Consider the following 25,158-nt stretch of genomic DNA (forward strand, 5'->3'; position numbering starts at 1 on the left):
TAAATATTATTTTGATTTTGTTTTTTAAAAAAAATGTTCTACTAATTAATTATGAAGTTATGACTTTTTAACTTATAAGTAGGATTTCTAACTTTTATCTTATATTTTTAGTAAAATTCAAAACTTTTAAGTTTGAAATGATTATAAATGTAATTATAAATAATATGTTAAAAACAATTAAATAATTTGATAGTACTTTAAAATAAAAGCTAAAGTATTTTTTCCAAGTTTAAATCATACGTTTGATGATTAATATTAATAGTATCGTTATCTGTAATTAATTTGCTCTGTACTGGATTCAATTAAAATAGTGTATACGTTTTTATAAATAACAATTCAAAGCATCAAAAACAAATATAATGATATTTTAATTTTTAAATATTATACTCCTAAGCAATAATTTAATAGTTAAGGATATACCAGACAGTTTTGAGGTAGTATGAACTGTCAAAACCACCCATTACACTCGTTATAAACTGTTTTTCTTTTTTTTTTTTAATTCTGTAAACGTCGACGTATTCAATTACAACGTATTTAATGTTGGTATCTAAATAATTATATATATATATATATATTTAATTAAACTAAAATAAATTAAATTATAAAGAGAATCATTTTTTTTAATATATTTAAACACTATTTAATTAATTTAAAATAAGTAAAAGGGATGGCATTACATTTTTTAATAAAAAATAAGTCAATAAAGGAAATTTATATCAACACCAAATCTGATATCTGGGGCTTAATTTTTTTATTATTATTTAAATAAAAATATTTATCATAAAAATTTCATAATCGAAAAATGTAATTTAATCCATAATATATTATTTAACTAAAAACTACGTATTGATTTATTTTATACGTTGACCAAACTATGAGTTATTATAATATGTGGATTAATAAAAATTGTTAAGAATAAGATTTCTTCTTGAATATATAATATTGATTTATAAAACTACGTTGAATGTTTTTTTTTTTCTAGAAATTATTGTGAAAAAACTCCCTTACTCATTTTCAAGCATGAACTGTTTTTCATATATCTGGTTTTATTAATATTTCAATCGTATCCATATGTACACGTGTATGCGTGTAGGCTTTATATGTATAATACGTCTGCGATCTGTCAAGCCAAACGGTCCAAATTTATATCAATCATTTTGACAAATGACAAGACTCACACGTTATTTTTATAATTATAGTTCGTCACAATTTGACAGTTAATTTTTAAACCCAATTTAATTAAACATTATTTTTATAATCGGTCGCTATTGTACTCTTCACTAGTTTTAAAGATACACTTTGATTGATATATCATTGTTATTTGTTTGATGGTCATCGTTTTTATCACTTTTACAATAGATATACTTAGGCGTCTATTTTATATTATTATTTCTATTATGATTTTTTTGTTTGCAGATGATCAAAGATCCAGTCGAAGATTTGTCGCTGACGAGCAAAAACTCGAGTAGAGTTAAAGACCTGATGAGTAGTATAATTTTCATACAACATGTAAGGGGAAGGTTCGCGGGATATACACTCGTGGCAAGTCAAACAATAAGTTGTTGGTTCATGCTTCTGGTGATTTTTAATTACAACCCGTTTTCCACATACTATAATCTGCCGGTCGGATTTATTATTATAAATGATAAAAGATAGCGCTTGAAGGTCTGTTCCCGATAAGAACAATAAAATATGGAACGACTTGCCGGCATAAACTATACTCAAAGAGACCGGTGTTGATGCAACAGTGTTTCTATTTTGTTATAAGTTTTAATCAGAAATCGCGATGAAATCTATACATTACAATAACGGTGCCTACTATTCATATATTAAAATAAAACTATTCATAAATCAGTATTCTTGATATAATGCATATATACTATGTGTTATAAATAAAAAAAATTGTAACAAATAACGTGATTTATTGACAAATTATGATAACAGAAAATTGGTCCAATGTATCGTACTTATTCATTTCAAAACACTCAATATAACGATAATACACTAATATATAAATATCAATTACAACAATGAACGGTTTAAGTATCTTATCGATGAATATAAATTATTTTCATCTTATTGATGATAGTTATATAATCGTTATGTGAATCTAATAGTATAATATGCATGTATATGCATAAATGATAAAAATTAACAACTTGTTCATATTTATACGATTTTACATGATTATTAATATTTTTTACAACCACAGTGAACGACATGAACAAATTTATGTATTTTCTTCGAATTATAAAAATATCAATAAATGGTTTCAATTTATTTGTCCTTGATAAGTAAAAATGTATAATAAATTACACGTCAAATGGTATATAATTTCTAGTACGCACCAATTTCGTTAACACTTTTTATTGTACCTTAGAGTTTATCATTAAGTAGGTGTATATTAAAACTAACCTATTTAAATAAGGTTCCGATAGATATTACCAATTTATATATACATATAAATAAAATAACTGATGTCAAGAAAACGCACAACTAATTAAACCATTATATTATACAACAACGAAAAACCAAGGATATTCGTTTATATACCTATATTGTTGCACAATATATTAGAGAGATAATTTATTGGGCTCTAGTCACTTTTGAGTACTAATAATAATAATTTATTATACTTTCTAGTTCTTATGAGAAATATTTATATTTTCTTTAAACTTATTTTTATTATCAATCCTTTTATACATTTAAACTCATTAATTCGTATTAAATAAATATTAAAGCGAAGACTTACCGAAGAATATTCGTTTTAATACAGAGAGGCCCGTTGTTGAGAAAGTGAAATAAACAAGTTTTAGTCCGTTGGAATATTTGAAAATGCTTATTATAGAGAGATTTTCTTAATTGGAAGTTCAGGGTTTTCATTGCAAGTATAAGTATAATCCAAATAAAAATAACCAAACTGTACCATACATTTTTAAATTAAAAAATATCAGATGGTGTAAAAATATTTAAATCCGATTGGAAATGTATAAAAAGTTTTATCGAAGAAAATTATTTTTTTAAATACTTTTCAAGTCATATATAAAATAGAAACTCCAAAACTGGAAATAATGTTATTTTATGTCAGTAAAATACGAATAACAGTAATTATGTATAATTTATTTTTTAATGCATATTTTTCTATATAATAAACAACATATTAGTAAGTTATAAAGTACAGATCATACATCCATGTATTAAATTCTGCACAAATTAAAAAATAATACTATAATATTATTTTTCTTTAAAGTCTTCTTCGGATAATCAAATCTGCATCGATAGTTTTGTTTCGTGAGATTTTACATATACAGTTATAAATAATAATACATTATAAGTATGACTTGTAATAAGAAATTTTTTTATCATACATTCATATATTATAATCCACATATATAAATATTAACACGATATGTATAAATCTTATAATAATATATTGGTAATACTAATATTTTAATTTTTAAAAATAATATTTGAAATAATTATTGTCCATAGTATAAAAAATTATTATGTTTAAGTATTTATTACACAATTACGAAATAATTACCGAATAGTTTATGATCCGTAATGTATTATATATTATAACTATATTAAAATTATTGATGAGTAAGTAACTATATTCAATTTAAAATTGTTTTACATATCACATATTATGTGTAGATATGAAAGAGTAATATCGAATGCTGAACGTTCATAGCAATTAGGATGTACGACGTATATGTATGCATGACTAATTTGACATAAAAATACCGTTAAAACGTTGAGAGTACATGAAATATTTAAAAAAAAATCTCATATAGTCGTATACAACAATTATTTTCTAGTACATATGATAATCAAATCACTTAATAACTTATGTATTTAGATAGTAAAATGACAATATATTTTTTGAATTATTTAAAGTTTAACTACTTAATATTTTGTTACCATAATAAAATTGTACATGGCAGTGATAGTGTACCTATGCTAAATACAAGTATAATATTACGGGGAAAAAATGCTATTTTAATTTAATCGTCAATGCCTTTAATATTTTTGAAACAATATATACGTATCTACGTGAATAATATTTCTAAATGTAACTTTTAATTAAATAAATAAATTACTTCGAAATTATATGCACTGTGTTCATAAAGTACTATACTTGTCTATCGAAGAAAATCGACTTAAATTAATTTATATACTATCGAGCTTTTATGCGATTAAAAATATGTTTCAGTTTTTGATTATATTTTGAGGTTAAACGATGCCATTCGAGTAAATAAGCTGTTGATATCACACTATCGTTTTTATTTTTCTGTCGTTTAATATGACCAAAGTAAAAATAAGTTGTATCCATTTCAAATTTGAAATCTTTTTACTTCAGTGATACACTGCATACTATTTCATTTTTTATTTTTTAAATAGGTACCATTATATTTTTATTCTATCTCGCGATAGCCAATAACTGCAATGCACATGTTTTTAGAGCCTCCATATGGTATCAGTTTTAAAAATATTAATTTGCTCGTAAGACATATCGTATTGCTTTTATGGTCTTAAGAAATCAATGTTTCGATAATATTACATCGAACTATAAGCGTTAATATTGTTTAATCGTCCATAACGTTGTTGGCGTCAATAAATACAATATCTCGCGGAGATTATGAGGTTCACTGTTCATGCGTAACCCAATAATATTTGAACACCATTACTCGCAAATCGTAAAAAAAAATAACGATTACAATATGTGCACATAATATGTTATTTTCGTACGACTGTTTTTATATGATATTATATAAAACTCGTGTGTTGTGAAAGGTGAAGGTTAAGACTAGTAAATATTGTTTTGAAAGTCATTAACGGTATATCGGAAGTTCAGGAATGCGTATTAATGTATTGCATGCATGTTGTAAAAAAATGAAAATATTTATATATAGTTAGGAGTAGGAACTAGAAAAATATGTATAATAGCAATAATAATAATAATAAAAATACAAGCCCGTTTATTTTATATTATTATCATCATGCTTTACGTACATTGGAACGGGCTGAAGCTACTTTCTCCCGCCGCAGTTTGTACTTTCACTGCACCAGTCGTACAGATATACATATACATATGCGAGAATGGTTCAATAACAATAATGTAATTACGGTAACTTTACCGGGGGCCCTGGGGGTCCCTGAACACCGACGAATGACGAACCGGTTACGTTAAAGCTTACGGTTGTTATTAAAAATAAATACAAAATAAATAAACGTGCACGCGTGTATTGTACACGCAAAGGGAGTAATAATAATAATATGCTATTAAACGCAATAATTATTAGATTCGGATCCATAGATTGAAGTTCGTTCAACCGAAACTCATCGTCGGTCTACCGTTATGTTTGTGTTATATTATTATTATTGTTATCAACAAAAAAATGGTACGCAAGAAAATTAATTAATTTCAATTGTAATTATATCACACCACAAGTATAATATTTCAGTGTCTAAGACAATATAAAAGTATGTATTGATGTATACGTTCCAAAACGTATTATTAAACGTAATATACACGTTAAAAATATCACGACTAGCCGATTGTTTTGGGATTTCGGTACAGTTTGTTCAAATAAAAATGTATTATTATTAAAAATAAATAATAAAGACACCCATCTTGTAAGTTTCAGTCCAATTCCTCGACCTTTTACTAAAATAAAACTACTTACATATTATAACACAGTGATTTCTTTAAAACATGTTTTACGTCATTGTATTATTAAACTTTTTGTTTATATAACCATCACAAATTATTAATATACGTAGCATGATAATATTATAATTTTCTGAAAAATGCGGAAAATAATATTTTACCTTATTTGTTCAATTAATTTTTAATATTTTTTAGTAAATTATGTTAGTTGATTTTTTCAAGAATGAATTACTCACTGTTTGTGCTCCTATCATTTATACGAAGGTACACATTTTAAATATAACATTTAAGTTTAATTATTTTTTATCATTATGGAATAGTTATTTATTTGTTTTTAATAAAAATCTTTATTTACACTTCAAACTTGAAATTATATTTATAAATAACTCTATATTTTATTAATTTTGTTTTTATGATTGACTTTGATTAAATACAAAATAATAAAAAATGTTTTAATATAACAAATACAAAAATGTATTATTCCATGTACCTAATGATATTTTGAAATCTTCGCATACATAAATAGTATTTGATTTATATTCGAGGCCGGATTAAAGGGAGTCTAGTCGGGGTGGTAGCCCCAGGGCCCTCTTGAGCACCTAAGTGAAAGGGGTCCAAACAATTTTAAGCCTATACACATTTTTATCATACTAAAATTAGAAATTTTATAGACATAAATTTTATATACCTATTAATTTTATAATTTTATAATGTAATCAACAATTTGTGGAATAGTTAAAAAAATGTATCGCTCTGCGAGCGTAGCGAGCGGCTTTGTAAAGCATGTTTTGTCAAAAGGGCCCATATAAAATTTTAGCCCTAGGGCCTAATAGGTGCTTAATCCGGCCTTGTTCATATTGTCAAATAAAACATAAAAAATACCTAACATATAAAAATCAATTATTTCCTCTTTTCACTTTGAATTTAAACTGTAAATTCCGTGGACCAAATCATAAATTAACGCAAATCTTATATTTTCTAAATTGAATACTAAGTGTAAATATATCGATTAACCGAAAATAATAAGTTTAATATCTAACTGAATGGAAAATCGAATTATTTTAATGTTCCTACTTTTTAGTTATATTTTCAACAAATTAATTTTAAGACGAATGAAGGCTTTATTAACTTATCGTTATTTAACAGGAATTGAAAAACTCATAAAAACTCATGGCTATTAACCTTATAAAATATTATAGACATTTTCCACTTCTTCGGGTTACATGTGGTTGTGTCATGCCATTACATTATACTCGGTGTGTTGCAAGATTTACAAATTACAACTTCAAATTGTCATTTTATTACGTTTTTAGTTATAATCTTGTAATACTTGTATTTCTGTATCGATCCCACGCTGCAGTGCAGTCTTTTGATTATCTAAATCGCTTTATTACGTCAACATACAAGTTAACGTCTATATAACATTATATTATTGAACGTTTATTATAATAATTATTATTATTTTTTGTACACAAATATATAAAAGGTTTATTTAAATTTTACCTGTTTGAAATTATATGTATAATATTATCATCATGCAGTTTACGTCTGTGAGAGTTGTGTCTGTTTATTATTGTATAACGTTATTGTGGATATAACTACGAAGTGTCTACGCGGAAACCCCGTGACTCGTAATTACTCTTATGGTTTATAGTCAAAAACAGTTATTTCTTGTTGACTTATCAACCGTTCAACATTGCACAATACCACTGACAAGGGTATATGGTTTTTAAATGTATCGATAATAATGTTTTACACTTCTGTTATAACCTTACAAAATTGTTGAAAAAACTCTTTGAAAATTCTGGAATGTAGTCAATTGGACCTTAGACGACATGCGTGAGGGAATTTGATTATTATAACATTAATAGAAGCCATAACATTTCTCAATTAATATTAGCAATTAGCATTATTGCATGTATATGTATGAAATACATAAAGGTACAGGTATAAGCACTGTGTAATGAATTAAAACCAAGTGTATCCATGAAAGTGTAGATTTTATAGCATACGTACATATTTTAATCTACTATAGAATAAAAAATATAATTTACACTGGAGATGTTATCAAAGCGTCTTACGAATAAAAAAAAAGAAAATAAAAGAATTGACAATTTTAACATAAAATCAAAGTGAATTACAACTGCAGTATACGAGCACATAACATGACATAAATCATATATTTTATGGTTCATTTAAAAAAAAAAACAAATTATTAGCATTAAGCTCAAGAGACTTTCATAGAGTTTCCATCCATATTTCTAGTGCGTAATACTTTGGTTTTTTTCTATAATAGCATATTAAGTTATATTAGTAGTAGTAGTAGTAGTAGTAGTAGTAGTAGTAGAAATAGATATTTATTGCTTTGACCTCCTTCATTTGTTTTCTTAAAGTACGTACGTACGTATACGACATTGTCCATTAATCAGTCAAAACGAATCGGCGGATTTCCTGTAGTGTATAGGCGTGTTCACCTGTCAAAATTGTGTGATTTCATACGTGACTCATCTGCTTATATAAATGAAGGGTAACAAATTGTAGTAGACTTGTACGCCTACTACGTTGTTTTTTTTCCAAGCAACATCGAGACTTTCGATTGATATATACTCCGTTGCATTTAATTTTTTTTTTTTGCGAAAAATATTTTAATACCTTACTATAGTATACTTAAATACAATTTATTGACTTATATTAAACGGATAAAAGTAATTAAGATAATTTGTATAGATTTTATAAATATTTTAGTCATTTCGTCCCGCCATCGTAAAAATTGTAATTTCACATTTAAAATATTGAGTTGAAAAATAAGTGTTTAAATTTCTTAATATTAACAAACTGTGTGAGTAAGTATAAGTAAAAGTAGCCAATTTTCAAATATTCAAATAATTTTATTATTACATTTAATAAAAATAAAATAGTTATCCTAATCATATTAAAATAAGATTGCGAGGTGATTGGGTTTTTATAAATTTCTTTTTAAAATATAAATGATAAAAAGCGATATTATTTTATCAATAAAAATATTTAAATATTTAGAATATATTTTTCTGTTTTTGAATATGTCTCGTTGAATAAATCACACCAGTCAATAATACTTATTCAATGACTTTTCTCGTACAAAATATCTATTTACTAACATTAACTAAAATATAAAAAATATGATTGCAGCTTTGAATTTTGTTTTTATTATTTGTTATCGATAAATAGAATAATATTGATAATAAATAATATAATATAATATACAACGTATAATACAAATGTATCAAATATGCCTTATACGCACATGAGTTTAATATGTGTTATCTGATTTTAAATAATAAAATATCTTGATCTTAAAAATAATGACATTAAAGAAAACTACTTAAGTATTTCGGTAAGAAAATAAAAATTACAAAATATTAAACAGTAAATAAAACTGATTGACATGCTGATGGGTTGATCGACCGCAGTAAACAGGTGTTGAAATTAATTAGTTGGTCCAATTCAGCCAAATGTTTATACTTGAATGTAAAGGAACGGTGGAGGTAAAACGTGATCCGGTCGGAGGTGAAAGTGTATTTGTATGAGTGTGCGCTTGGCTACAACAGGTTCGAAGCACCCACGACATCACGAATGATCCAAGGTACTATTTTGGCGGGATCACGATCCGCCACAGAATCACATGTGCGAAATAATAATAATAAAAAATAACATTAACGATGACGAAAAATAATAATAAAGTAAATTATTGCAGAGGTCTAGGAAAAATCGAAAGTGAACCACATTAAAAATAGAAACGATTATTAGAACGTAATTTCTTCATGCGAGCTTATACGTCATTATTATTATTATGCTATTACCGTTACTATTATTATGATTAAGATTACAATTATTTTTTTTCAGATAAAAAAGCTAAATGAAGGTTCTCAACAATCTGGTACACAAAAGAAAACTGGACCCGTTTGTAAGGTAAGACGAGAATTCGATTTTTCTTATTCAATAACTTTTGAAAGTATGTTAATGTGTTTGAGAAATCAATAAATTAATAACAAATACACAATCATCATTTTTACCATCCACTTAGATAACATATAATTGTATTAAAAAGGAAACTATGTAACATTTTTGAGAATTTTAATTTTTCTTAATTTATTTAAATAATTAATCAATTAGGTACTTATTTTCTAAACTACATGTACTTGTATCAATATAATTAATTAAACACAACGTGCATTAAATGTGGTTAAAAATTAGTGTAAATATAATTCGAAATAAATGCTAATATAATAATGGCTGTTATAATAAAAATATTAATAATAATAATAGTAATAATAATAATAATAAAAAAAAAAAATTATAATGTAGTATGTAAAAATTTAAATTTTATTTTCGCTACGATTTTATATTGAAAAATAATACTGTACTCTAACTGAACAAAACTTAAATCGAACTAACAGCTCTTATCCAAGAGCCTTTGTCACGTTCAAATTTCATACTTTAGTGTTGCCTACTAATGTTCGCTAACGGCTTGTTTGATGTTTCATGACTGATGTACTCGTGAATATATGCATCGTAAAATGTTTAATACGCGTAACGGATGTTATACTATTATTAAAAATATCTTTCGGAATGCTTTCTCCCTGAGCAGTGTGCTTGCAGTCAGCCCCCGCCAACACGAATACGATCGTCATAATGATGAAAAATAAAACGAGGGAAATTAATATTATATTATAGTGTTGCCTTTAACGTGAACACGACTGTCAGAAAGATGATGGATTCGTGATGCTCGACCAAAACGGTATTCATAATCATATCATTATTTCCGATATTGTTTTTAACCATGGATATACCGTAATGACGGGTTGGTATAGGTACGGGACTTTTCAGTATTATTATTAGTTCTCAATATCGGCTGCATAGCTGTAGATCTGTTATACGGCGAACCTTTCTAATAGAACATTGTTTATATTGACTTCCTTGTTCTGATATTCTGAAATTTTCATTTTACGGGATGATATTAATATTTTAATTAATATTACATTGTTTTTTTTTTTTATGATTGTAGTGAAGCAATTACTTATACATATGTTAAACAATTCACCCATAATATTATATTATATAATCATTAACAAAACGTATTATTATTATTGTTAGTATTATTTGGTGTATTTTCTATTTTTATTATGATCTTAAAATTATACATTAGAATTTAAAATTTTAAAAATCGATACAATTTAAAACAAAATTTAAATATATTTATTTGATTTTACTCAACAAAATTAGTCTAAAATGCAAGTATATGAAGGGAACTTTGTACATGTATATTATTTCAGTATATTTAATCGGAAAATTAAATGTTGGAATTCCAAAATATCACTTTTAGTAATTAAATTATAAATTTGTGATGATGTATTATTGAATTTTATTTTATGTTCTATATTTCTACATATTTTAATATGTATATGGCAATAATTGTGATATAAGAATTATGTTATAGAATTTTTAAGTTAAAAATTATAGCAATCGTTAATTTTTTTTTTTATTAATCTTATAAGATTCGTATAGTTATAGATTTTTAGAAATGCTATAAATTTATTAATTGTAATTATATTAACTACTGATTGATAAATTATCAGTATTAATAGAAAGTACATGAACATACTTGCTGGAAATAATACAGCAAGAGAACCATCGAGTAAAAGTAGATGCTTTTCGCAATAATAATTTTGATTTTTGAAAGTTAATAATTACTGCTAACTATCCTATTAGCAATAATTCGATTATTGAAGCAAGCAAATAAATAATGAATTTTTAATATTAATTTAATGAATAAATTATTGATAGGTTCATTTTTATAACGAAATAAATAATTAATGCTAAATAAAAACCAAAATTTTAGATTTTTTTTAGTGGAACGAATATTTTAAAAAATGGACACCTCCTTCAATATATTTATTTGTTTTAACTATTAACTATAATTTGTTAAATCTGTTAAATTTGAAACAGTATTGTTTTTAAATAAAATATAAATATATATTAATTATTGTAACAAACATTAAGTACCGACTAATGAATAAAATGATGTAAACATACTTTTTTTAACGATTAAATAAAAACATATATTTTATAGATTCATTTGATTGAAAATAAAATTAGAAAAAATAATATATAATAATATATATAATGATAGCATCCAGACTTTGAATTTTGAATGAAAGCACTAAAATGTAGTATTGTTCCAATAAGTGGCCGTTTGGTTAGATATAGCGCCAATTAATTTCTATTGATTGTTTTTAATTGAATGTTACATAAACGTATAACACATTCAATGAATTTCTTATTATACATCTATAGGAGATTATTTATTTATTTGATTATTTGTTATTAGGTATACTTGTATTAGTATTAACTACTAGATTAGTTGCATATCTTTATTTAATAATAGTAATTCTCCAGGTTTGAAAAAAAAGGCAAACAGTACTTTCCAAATCATTAGTGCTCGAACACATTTTTTCATTTTCTAACCACATAATAAAAGCAATGTTGACTACTTATTAATTTCAATTTTTTATCGTAGCAGTTATATAAACGACATATTAATAAAATACTATATAATGGCTTGTAATTTTTTTTTAAAAACAAATAATAATTTATATATATATACCTAATAGTTCGTGATTTGAATTAATTATATTACGAAAAAAAAACAGTCATTTGAAGATCTAAAATACATGTATTTCTTTAGGCTTATTTATTCTTGGTAGATACTTACGTACTTATTGATTTTTAAATATATTATAATATTTTATTATATGCATAAACCATCACATTTGTATATACTATAGTTAATTTAATATGAATTTAGCTGTATACTAATTTATGTTTATAATACTATATTTTTAAATATAGTCTAAGAAAACTTTATCATTCAGTTTGCTGTTGCTCACTGTTTTGGAGTTTACAATTTATCGTTATTAAAGTTTACTCTAATTATTTTAATTGAACAAGAAATTTCAGCTTATGAAAAAAACATGTTGTCTATCTATATTTATGACTATTTTTTTCTTTTTTTTTTCTATGAATCAAAAATTAGAATGGCGCCTCCTCAGAAACAGACTCACCAAAACCTACTGACCGAATCACTAACGCTAAGGTAATTTTATAATTTCATATAACCTCTAATTATTATTAGAAACCCTGGTATGGTTTTACGATTCACGAAATTTTCTACTCGTTCACTTGGAAGTTGCGTACAACCAATTACTGTATAATATATTCCTGTCGTGCACTCTATTGAATTTACTATATTTCAGACGTAATAAAAAAAAAAAATTGATTTGATCTATAGGTACAAAAAGTATTATCGAATTCAACGAAAACAACCGTCCAAGATGTTTTAGACGTACGGAAAAAATCCGTAGAAGTCAGTAACCGCGTGGGAGGAAACACGGCGAATTCAACCGTCTTAAACAAGGAAAATCAATTGCCTCAGGTATACATTGTTAAAAAAAATACATAGGCTACACTGCTGGCGTGTGAAAAATATAATTTTAAATTTATCTATTTATTATAAACAAGTATAAAGTATAATAAATAATAAGCCGATAGTACAATTGTTGTTTATTATACTGAACGTGTAAAATATGTTATTTATGTAAGCAATGATGTCAGTCATCATATAATATAGCGAAACGAGAGGTTATGTACTGCCGTTGAGATCTCAAAAAATAAAAACAGAAAAAAAAATTTATAATAATAGGTCTTGTAAATGTATACTTGAGTTTTTACTATAATTTTACTTTCAGATGGTGGACCTGGAAACTATGTATTCATTACTATCTGAAAAACATTCAGAATTGCTGCGCGCATTTAATTGCATGCAAGTGCAACAGCTCAAAGAATCAACGTTGCGCAAAGATAAACGAGAAATCCAACGATTGTCTAAAATAAATTGTGACCTCTTGACTGATATAGACAAATTGCAAACTCAACTCAAAGAGACGACAGAACACAATGAACTGCTTGAGTTCAGACTTTTAGAATTGGAAGATATTGAAACAACGACTAAAGTAAGACTACAAATTTAATTAAAATATCATGTCGTATATCGTAGGTGTTATCAATCACGAATTATTTTACGAGTATTTCCATGTAGCACGACGTTGAAACGTTTAAATAAGTAAGTATTCGAACGCATTACTTTATCCTGGACTACGCGTGTGAAAATATTTTTCATCTTATTCATATTTCATGCGATACATTCAACGTTCACCGCGTGCTCTGTATAATTTATTTTGAATTGAATATGATGTATGCGTCCCGCCGAATGGTTGCAAAACGTTTTCGCACTTATTCCAATCCATTGTTTTTGTGTACAGCTGAAAAGTCAAAACCGTGAAACCACCGAAGACATGAGCGACTCCGGTGTTATGTCATTAGCTACCAGCGACGATTTTTGTAGTGACGGCGACCAACATGAAAACGAACTGGTAAGCCCTTTCTAAACGTAAATAATCCTAGTGCATAACGTGCAGGCACAATGTCACATGATTCCTTATCAGAAAAAAAAACAAGGTCATGTTATGCTAGTATAGCGCGCGCAATACAGAGTAATTTAAAATTGCTGTTTTTTTTTTCAATTGTCTATTAAAACCTAGTGATCTTTCAGTTCCATTATCTTTTTGTCCTTGTGATGCCGGCTGAAATAGTGTTTATCTTTATCGTAAGAATAAGGTGTTGACATTTAAAAGGCAACCCGGATTTGTGAGAATAAAAACTCATAAATTGCTTCCTGAATCTATTGTACTGCGGGGACGAGTTTTTACAATCAATATTTTTAGTACAAGTGCTAAAATAATAACGAAACTATAATACTCTCAAATTTTGCGCAATAAAATAACCATTTAAGTTATTATTGAACTTATCAATGTGGCAAACCACGAATAAACATGTCTAAATTAAATTTTTAACGTTTTTTTTGTAAAGAAATTATTTTATCAATATCATCAAACAAAACAAAGTATGTGTGTATGAGTAAGTGAATAAAAATATCAAGCAAAATAATTGTCAAATAAATGCACGATCTAAATAATAGCTGAAACGGATGAAAAACAGTGGCAAAAAAAATATTATTGTTACTTATTGTTACTTGCAGAGTAAAATTTTGTATTCAACACACACCGCTCTTTGTTTATAATATTCCAACTAACGTAATATTATATTACATTCAAAATCACTCTCACGTGATTGTTATTCATTTATTTGGCTACCATTTTATATTATTCCAGCCGTTATGTCATAGAAATCCATAGGTGTGCCGTTGACTCAACGGACCCTCTCGACTTCACGTGTGTTACCACTCCTACTAGAAAATATTACAATTATAAATACTACATATATTCATGTACGGGATAGAATGTTTTAAATACAATAAGGCCAGACCTCGAAATTGAAACACGCCTAGAGCGTATATTATAGAACTATGTGACAACCTTGTGTGACAAGCATTCTGTAGACTTTGGACGGTTCGTGATCCGATTCGAAATGTTCTGTCTTTCGAAAATCAAATACGCGTACTGCTGTTTAATAGTTGTGTCTATTTTTTACTGGTTTTTCGATTCAGTGCCACTTGGCTTCCGTATGTCGTACTGGTAATAAAATTAGATTTCTATGGCGGCGGCGGCTGTCCGGGTATAATGCCCGTGCGCGAGGTTATGACAGGTTTCGATTTTAACCCCGGGGGATGCAACCGAGAGGGTTTCGATGGGCATGTTTGACATTCCACTACAACATTCCTTTACCTAATATCCGTAGAATGTAAAGGTTAACTATATAATATATACTGTAATAATTTATCATTTCTGTAAAACACGCACGGGCGTGTATATGTTTGTGTATGTTATGAAAGACTGTTATTCGTTTAACGTTTAATATTTGCTATGCTAGAAATACATCCAAGTACATCCACATAATTGTGTACAAATTGAATTTTTTAATTGTGTTTTAGGATGTAAGACTATGTGATAATATCAAACAACGACTGATGGAGATGTACAACAGTATATGTTACTGCGTAGAAGATAGATCGACAATTAATCAAGTACTAGCACTCATAAGGCATTTCGAGTGCCGTTTAACAGACGTAAATCAAAATGACCGCCATAAGCAGACGTCGTACCCAGATTGCCTTCAAGAAAGTGGTATTTTCGAAGAAGATATCTATTCGGAAACCGTATCAGAAGCAACTCAAACTGAGAGTCCCATTGAAAAAACGATAGATATCCTATCTACCGATTTAACCGAAGAGCTTAGAAAATTATCAAGAATTCGTGAAAAAATCGAAGAACGAAAAGTCCCATTAGTAGACGATCGATTTGCTAAGGAACTGTCGTTTTACAAGGAACACTGGCGAACTTTAAAGAGAAAAGTCGAAGCTTACGAGAGCACGGAAGACGAAAGATTGAAACTTTTAACAGCATCCATAGATAGAGAATCAAGACTGTCCAGTGAAGTAAAGAATTTATATAATACTATAGATAAACTAAAAGAACAAAATCGATTGTTAGAAGAAGAAAAGTGCGAATTTGAAGAAGCAGAAAATGATACCCGACTTAGATGCCAGAAGTACGTTAATTTTTTAACAATGTGTTATTTTTGACTTTTTAACAATTCAATTTTTAATTTTTAGGTTGGAAAATAAATATATGACATTAGCTGAGAAAAAGAATACACTACAATCCGAATTAGTGAGCAAGGCTGAAGAAATCGAAGCACTTCGCCAAGAATTATCTGAAGTGGACGCTAAGAAATGCGAAGCCCGTAAACACGCAGCCTCGATGGAAGCATTGGTCAACAAATATGAGCAGCGGAATTTCGAGCTCGAAGAGTCTGAAATGGAAACCAAATGTAAACTACAGATTTTGGAAAATGCCTGGCCAGCAGTAGTGTTATGGAATATATGGCGTATCGTGTGTAAACATTATCGTAAACCCAGACCTACGAAAACCGTTGAGTATAAGGAATCTGCAAAGATGGATGTAGATTATTTAGAGAAATTGCGGATCATGACCAAAGAACGTATGGAAATGGAGAAACGGATCCAAGATCTCGAGTTCAAAGATAATGTTTATCAACAGACATTACAACAAGCCGATAACATTTTGGCCAATGTTGAGGAAGGGTATAAGCGTCAAATTGAGGAGTTAAACTCGGAATTGGCAGAAAAACAAAAGAAATTATTAGATCGGGAGAATAGAATGCGGTTATCTGCCGATTCCAGGGATAGGGAACCTGAACTTTTAGATAGAATACATGGTCTCGAAACTGAGGTACGAGATTTGGTGCATAAACTTCAATCTAAAGACGTAGAAAAACAGTCATGGGTTCGTCGTGAAACACAACTCAGAAACGATATGGAACAATTCGTCAACGAAGTGTGCCAAATTAAATCAGAAAATGCAGTACTTAGAAATCAATTGGACTGCGAGAGAATGAAATTTAAAGATCTACAGAAAGATATAAATTTTAAACAGTCTGTTTACGCAGAGCTTGAAGAGAAGTATAATGTTGAAGTAAATACTATTTATTAGTTATATTTAATATACATATTACTTAAAAAATAATATTTTTACAGGCCAAAAATTACCAGTCTACTATACTAAAATTGTCGAAACAAATTGACGAATATGACGTTACAAATGGAGAACTTAAAGAAGAAGTTGAAACTCTTGAGGTAAACTCTTTGTTCTTGTATTAATTGACTTCTCACACCTTATTAATTTTATATCATACTCATATTAAACCATAATAAGTAATAAATAGTCATCGAAAATCAAAATTAAAAATATTATACTATTTGATATTTGTATTGAAAACACAATGCAAATTTGTATTCAAATAATTCGTAAGAACAAAATTACGATTTATTTAGATTTTACATCAATATAAAATTAAAAGTAAGATAGATAAATGTTAAATATATCTTTTCTAAACTTCAGTTATGTTCGTCTTTATTTTATTTGAAAGAATTTTAACATTATACGAGTAGTTTATGGATATATTAAAATATAATGTTAGTTGAGTATATGAATATGAATTTCTGTTTATTGTACATCTAAGAATTTAATTTTTAATTGTTAATAAAATAATAAAAACTGAAATATAAATTAGTACATTTTTAATACTCGTAAATCAATAACAATTTATTTTTTGTTATATAATTTTAATAAATGTACTAAAATTGAATTACAGTTGAACTTTCAAATAAAATACATTACATATAAGTTTTATAGAGGATTTTTCTTCCCCCAGGCACACGTTAAACTTTTACGAAATGCACTGACAAAAGAAAAGGAAATCAAAGAGAATATAACTGTCGAACTGAACCAAGAATTGTCTCGAAAACAAGAAATAATTGATAGCATGGAAAGGCACATGTCATACAACGGATCCAAAAATGCTGCCGAGGAACTACAATGCCAAAACTTAAATGTATGAATATATGAAATTTTACTTTATTATATAAATTGCTATTATATGTCATTTTTCAGGCTAACAATGTTGGAAAATTGAACTTGGAACAAATCAACGATCAAAATCAACTCGTCGCAATAACATCGCTCCAGTTATCAAACCTTCAACAACTAAAAGTAAAGTTCAAAAATAATAAAGAGTTACTTTTAGTATCAATACACCGTTATGAGTTTATATTTTGAAAATCGATAGTCATAGTATTGTTTCGTTTGTATGCATACTGTACTCATATTTTGTTTGAAACCTTTTCACATAGTCATTTAATTTAAAAAATATGACACTGGATATAGTGACACAACTAGTATAAAGTGATGGTGTATAATATATTTACTGTCGCGACACTATTATTATAATGAAAAACCTAACTTATATCATAAAAATATTGCACGGTGTTTCAGACGTGTGACGCTTGTTTCAAACATTTCGAGCCACTCTTACACAAAATCATGGAAAACTTTAACGATGTAATCATCACGTTGGACTCAAACGGCAATCACGATGTCTCGCGACTTCCAGCCGACACGACCAACGGTATATACCATTTTAAATTAAAATCTTTTAATTTACGCAACTTGTGGGTGTAACCGTCATTTGTTTGTTCTTTTTTTCAGATTGTACAAACTTTAAAAACTCTGTAAGTATATACCTCGAGCCCGGAATTCGATATTATTGTTTTTGGCGGAACTTGCCTTGAGTACCGATAATGGGTTTGTTTAGGTACAATATACAGTTCCTCTGAAGATAAAAGAAACAGTTTGTCACCTTACCAAACAAGCGGCCATGCTGGAAGCCAAAAACGTTGAAAAAAACAAAATAATTATGACGTTAGCCGACGAACTGCTGCACTTGTCTGAACACGACAAGTGGAATCGTCGATTAGAGTTCACAAAAGGTCTCAGTTCCACACCGTCCATTCGATACGCTCCCGACTTCAATTGCACGACCGTGGAGAAATATTTGAACGGTGGTAATGTCGAGTGTACTCTGGACGAAAAGGTTAGTGTATCGTAAAATAGAAATTGCAAAAAATAAATGTGTAATACCTCTGTGGTGCACTTATCGTTCGATTCTAAGGTCGTCTACTTCACGCACAATCGGTGTACGTACAAACATTGTTGCATAATAAACGTTGGTGCAATGTGAACTATTTCGATATCGCCGACTCATCCAATACCGTGATTGTTATTATTTCTAAACGTTTTAATGCGAGATATTGGGCACGATACGTACGTATCAGTGGCATATACAGAAAATATTTTCGGGAGGGGCTACTATGGACAGAGTTAAATTACCACTGCTATCTAAGAATTACTAACAAGACACAATAGGTATTTATCTACATTTCATTTACAGAATGTCCCAAAACGATTCGACGTTGGATGCAAATTCTAAATAAGCATAAAGCACTATTAAATTATAACATACGTTTAATATAATTTTTAAGTTTTTAAAACATTTGGGGGGGGGGCTGTAGCCTACTAGCCCCCCCCCCCCCCTATATACGCCACTGGTACGTACGATATACCCAGGTACGAACACGGAGTCGAAAAACCGGTAAACAACCACTGCGGCGAAAATGCGCCAACTTTGCGATAACGGTTGTATAGTATGTCATCGGAACCGTTTTGTTTTATGATTTCTGTTCCGAAACCGGCGAGTAAACGATTTTTATTTTTTTATTTTCGACGTGTTTTTCGTGTACACCGTCCGATCATCGAATTCACGCGCGCGCCCACTTAAAACGAATCTCTCGGTTAGATCGGGATACGCGTACCTTCAAAGTTAGACAGTCAGACGAGTTTATTTATTCGTTTGTTTACACAACCGGTTCGTACGCGCGTAGTGCGTACCCTAGCACCGTCACGCATTTAGCGTCTCCTGTGCGAGTGTGATTTCCAATTCCTACGCGAGATTATTATTATTATTATTATTGGTATAACTGACGAAAAATCGTCTGGATGCACACGGGAACGTATGATACGATAACGATTTCGTTTTAGAGTGATGACCGGAAATACCTGTGCCTTATCGGACCGGAGAACCCCATCGGTCTGCACGTGGTCAGGCAGATCGGACCGGACGGCATCATTCTGGCGTGGAAATCGCCGCAACCCAACACCATAGGCTCGTTTGAGGTGAGTCGACGTTGTACACGTACGGTTGGCTTGCATTGCATTTATAGGCGGACATTTGGTTGAATTTTTGGAGGGAGGTTATAATAATTCAATGTAAAATAACCTGCAGGGGCTTCACTCCCACACCCCCTTCCCATACACAAGTAAAACTTATTACTATTAAAAATATGGATATGTTTAGATTGTATTAAAAAAACACTAAATAACGTATATTTAAAAATAATTAATATTTTATTTTAATGACAAATATCTATTTGTATCAGCAAAGATATTCAAAATATGATCACTTTTTATATTTTTCGATACATCTGTTTCAATATATAGTATTGAAAGATCGCTGAACTTATCATAAACCAACGATGTCCTTAGCCAAGTTTTTATTTTTTCATTGCACTGTAACTTCTATCGCAAGTAGTCGAACTAATTGGTATTGTTAATGATATTGTAAATAGTTTTTTATTATTTCTTATTTTATGATTTTCAAAAAATCGAACAGATAATTATAAAAACAACGAATAACATTTCTAACAATGTTTCGATTTTGGGGATGCTATTAAAATATTTGGGGGAGGATAACCTCCCCCAATGACCGCTTATGATTGCATGCATTTAATATTGTTGCAATCGTCTACGTATGTAAAATCTGATTGACTGCACCGTTTGCAGTTAACATAACTTGGGTTTTCAGGAATCACGCGATGTAGATGCTCAATTTTTGTTAAAAACGAAAAAATGATTCGACGTTATTTCTAATGATTGGAAACAAAAATCACATTTCAAATAGTTAACAAATTCTTTATGTTTTTTTTAAATTAAATTTCATATGAATAATGTGTGTGATCCGAGTGAAAATATATATTGAGAAAATGCCGTAATATAATGAAAATTATCGAACGAAACACGGTAAACCGCACCCCAAGAAGTTCAACGACATCGTTTCACGAATCTAAATTCTAAAATTCAAATTATTTTTTCATGTACAAGGATGTTGAAACAGTTGTATTGTAATTAAATGTCACACATTGCACAATATCGAATCGACAGTTATGATAAATGCAACTTATTCTCGTAATAATATCTTCTTGTGATTTTTTTTTTTTTTTAATATATAAATTAAAATTGAAATACAATTAAGATCGATAGGATAAAAACAGAATGTGCCAATAAAAGTTTAAAGTAAAATTTTACCGGGTCACGAAAAGTATAGTTGGAAAAGATGAAACGTAATTACGTTCACAGCGTATAAATCATCAATAATATTGCACTTTGATAGCCTACTGTGTTTTTCGCAGTTGTTCCTGAACGGGAAATTTGTGCAGAGGATCGAGAGTCCAAAACGCTCAACGGCCGTGTTGTGTCCTGTCAATCTACAGGAACCACTAACGATAACGATGAACGTGATAAAGGACAACGGTGACACGCTGCCGCCCATCACCGTGCACCATCCATTCGTCATATGATCGCGCGTGCCCGTCACTTCTCTAGTCTTCAGCAATTTAACTGCGAAACTCAATCAAAACCATTATTCGGTGTAACATACAACTTGTACATATAATACTATACATATATTTATAATGATGTAACGACCCGTTGGTCACGTCGACATTTTGTATTTTGTTTAACTTTTAATATTTTATACACACGGACATAAAACGTGAAACGAAATTATATTTTTTTTTATATTTTTTTCCCGTTTTCGTATAATGTTAGAAAATCAATAATACACAATAAAATGCTTCTTATATTTATTAAATATTATATTGTTATTGTCTATATGTAAATGAATGACTAGGGTCGCTGTGTATGCGTGTACAGCCGAAGCTATTGAATTGGCTCCCTAACTCAGGTAATCGTTATTTTTACGTATTTAATTAGCTCCCAAGATTTATGCATTGAGTTGGCTTCCTACACATTTATTTAATTGGTTAACAAAATTGTTAGAAAAAAAAAAAAAAAAAAAAATCAATATTAAAATATAAAAGTTGAAATAGTACGCGATTGTAATATTTTTAGCGACTAAGTGTCGATTAGCGTTGAAATTATCCAATCGTTAATCTGACAACGCATTAAATGGTCACAACCATCAACGTATTAATACAACCTCTATGCTAAATAATATTAAAACAGTGCAGTGGTCAGTGAATTTTTTTATGTATGCATTTTTATTTTTATTTCTACCAACAACTTTGATGGATTATTTGTATTTTAAATTATTTTAATTTATTAATTATTTTAAGTTATTTTACTTAATGTCGCGTACTTTTTGAACTTTTTCTAACTCTTTTTCTAACTTTTTTTGAAATTCTTGAACTTTTTTTTTTTATTATGAGAACAACTTTTTGAAAATTATATTGGGAACCAATTCGATATTGCCTGTCTTGGGAGCCGATTCAGTTCTCGATTAGGTACCTAACCTAATTTCGGGAACCAATTCAATAGTCACCTGTGCAATGGTATAATTGCGCGAGTAAAAAAAAAATAAAAGTCCGACGCTATACCGCAAACGCCTGACCGACATCGCGGCGTGGCAATGCGTTGAGCTGCAATAGCATACAACACTATTCCAATTAACGCAGCGGACAACTGGGCTATTGCAGTGCAAATGTACGCTCAATACTATATGTATAATGTTACAAGCGGTTCACACCTCTTCGGCCATTACGATATCATTGTTATTATTATCATTATTATTATTATCGTTATTATAATTACTATTATTATAATGTATGCGTATGTACACGTAGTGCGTGCGAACACAGTTTAACCGTACGATATCGACACGAAACGTTCCAGTACGAATCGCGTTTACAGTTCGTCCGGTACACACATGCGTATCGCAAACGTTTCTACGTCCCGTTACCGTGACAAGGTTATCGTTTGCAGCGGCTGAAATAATCTATAATTGCTTCACCCCTTTCACCATTGTTTCCTGGACGTAAAACGCGAAGGACGAACGGCGCGCGTTGCGCGCGTGTACGGCACACTGAATCATACACTACACGAGAGTTTCGCGGCGAAAACGATCGAAAGTCTCCGGAAATCGATTGGTCTGCACAGCTCGTCCGAAAACCGTTTTTTTTTTTTTTTACCGACGTATCGCAATACGTCGTCGTCGACGCTTTCCTCGTAAATCAATGAAACGGAAGTATTCCTCGTCCAGATCCAAACGTCGTTTACCCGGAACTACCGGCAGACCCGAAGTTTATATTTTCGTTTTTGTCTTGGACGTTTAGTCCACTTCGATTTTTTCTCCCTTAAGTCGTCCGACTTACCCGCGTGTTGACGTGCGATTATAGAGTTTCTAACTCTCTCTCTCTCTCTGTATACATATCTATGTACATATCTTTTTTCCCTTTTGAATGAACCGCGACCGATTCAAACGGTCTTCAAACCTAAGTCGGAAAAGCGTTTCGATCCTATCTGTTTTCGTATGCCGAACGTAATTCACGATTATAATAATACGCGTGTACGCGATGAATTCAATCGAAGTTTACGACGAACATGCACAACCGAACGGTTACGTTTTACTTTTGCGGAATTATAATTAACAGAGAAAGTTTCCGTTCCAATTGTACGTAACACACACGCGCGCACACCACGTGTATACACGTATTTATGTACATAACGACACTTTATCGATAGTTTGTTCAAAAGAAATCGGAACGATTCCGCATGAGCACGATTTTACGAAACTTATTCAAACCAAAGAGCATTTTTTTTCCTCGATGTTCAGTTTCCGTTCATCCGGCAATGCTCGTACTGCGTTTGAACAGTAGGTCATGTTATAGTTTCGCTTATGTATGTGTATTTGTGTATACAGAGTGTTTCGTACGAGTACCGATTCATCAATTAGTTATAATACGTCGTCGTCGTGTACTGTATAAAGTATAATATGGAGTTTTGCAATTTTCCTTACGCGTTAGTCATCGGACCTGGAATGGGAATATGATTTGATTTGATTTCCACCGAATGCAAGTGCTTTACGAACTTACACAAAATATAATGTTACGATCGATCCCTATTTATTGGAATATTTATCGCCACTTTATTCAATGTCCACATGGCCGCAACATTTGTATTTATTAAAACAGTTCCGAATCAAGTGTACGTAATTTCGTTTGTGTAATTAACTCGGCGCTATTGATTAGTGTTAACAATTTTTAATATTTAATTTAATTCTATCGTTGGAACTTTCAAAAAATTACGCAATAACCTTTCGGTATTTTCCAATGGCCTTAGACTGAAAAAGAAAAAAGAAAAAAACAAATGTAGTCCTTTATTCAAATTAATTAACAAACTCTTTTCACCGCATAAAATAAAATATTTCTGTAATTAAAATTCTGAGTATACAAAAAAATTAATTTATCATACACATTTTTAGGATCAAACTTTCCTTTTTTTTTTTTTGTTCTACCTTCAAGGATCCCAATTCCTTTCTTCCATTTAACCCGTTTTGAAATTAATCAAGCTTGTACGTTTTTATAAAACCCAAACTATTTTCACGTTTACTAAATTTTTAACTTTAATCAAAGCATAATCTGTTTGTTTTCGTTTTCGGAGGAAAGGATTTCTTTTAACGGGGGTTGTCGACGCACAACAATAATTCATTTTGTGCGTATCAGTTTCAACTCAGGAAATCGAATACGTGCGTTTTATCTGTACCCAATGCTGTGTATAACGTTTCAACATTTTCAACACCGGTACAACCCTAGTGTATTTCATAAACGATTTTAAATTTCCGAAACGTTGTGCATAAATTATAAGAAGTACGTCGAAAAAAAACCGTTTACGCGATTATGGTACGCGTTGTGTAATTGTCAGTGTACCGAAACCCACAAC

At 29.5% G+C, this 25,158-nt stretch overlaps 1 protein-coding gene across 3 annotated transcripts in view; it reads left to right on the plus strand.

Moving 5' to 3' along the window:
* LOC112688686 (A-kinase anchor protein 9) overlaps nt 1–21,998 on the plus strand; it is a 54,020-nt gene extending 32,022 nt beyond the window's left edge. For all 3 annotated transcript variants that reach the window (XM_025562018.1, XM_025562010.1, XM_025562024.1), the window contains 16 exons: nt 1,417–1,482; nt 9,557–9,622; nt 12,747–12,806; nt 13,002–13,145; nt 13,459–13,722; nt 14,032–14,142; nt 15,660–16,276; nt 16,341–17,223; nt 17,286–17,384; nt 17,963–18,142; nt 18,202–18,300; nt 18,583–18,715; nt 18,796–18,818; nt 18,902–19,180; nt 20,185–20,319; nt 21,612–21,998. In XM_025562018.1, the coding sequence (XP_025417803.1) occupies nt 1,417–1,482; nt 9,557–9,622; nt 12,747–12,806; nt 13,002–13,145; nt 13,459–13,722; nt 14,032–14,142; nt 15,660–16,276; nt 16,341–17,223; nt 17,286–17,384; nt 17,963–18,142; nt 18,202–18,300; nt 18,583–18,715; nt 18,796–18,818; nt 18,902–19,180; nt 20,185–20,319; nt 21,612–21,779 (3,327 nt within the window). In that variant the 3' untranslated portion in view covers nt 21,780–21,998. The remainder of the gene's footprint in view (nt 1–1,416; nt 1,483–9,556; nt 9,623–12,746; nt 12,807–13,001; nt 13,146–13,458; nt 13,723–14,031; nt 14,143–15,659; nt 16,277–16,340; nt 17,224–17,285; nt 17,385–17,962; nt 18,143–18,201; nt 18,301–18,582; nt 18,716–18,795; nt 18,819–18,901; nt 19,181–20,184; nt 20,320–21,611) is intronic.
* The last annotated feature ends 3,160 nt before the right edge of the window (nt 21,999–25,158 follow it).

The sequence above is a fragment of the Sipha flava genome, unplaced genomic scaffold (assembly GCF_003268045.1).
Source record: "Sipha flava isolate LNK unplaced genomic scaffold, YSA_version1 111_pilon_pilon, whole genome shotgun sequence".
NCBI lineage: Eukaryota > Metazoa > Arthropoda > Insecta > Hemiptera > Aphididae > Sipha > Sipha flava.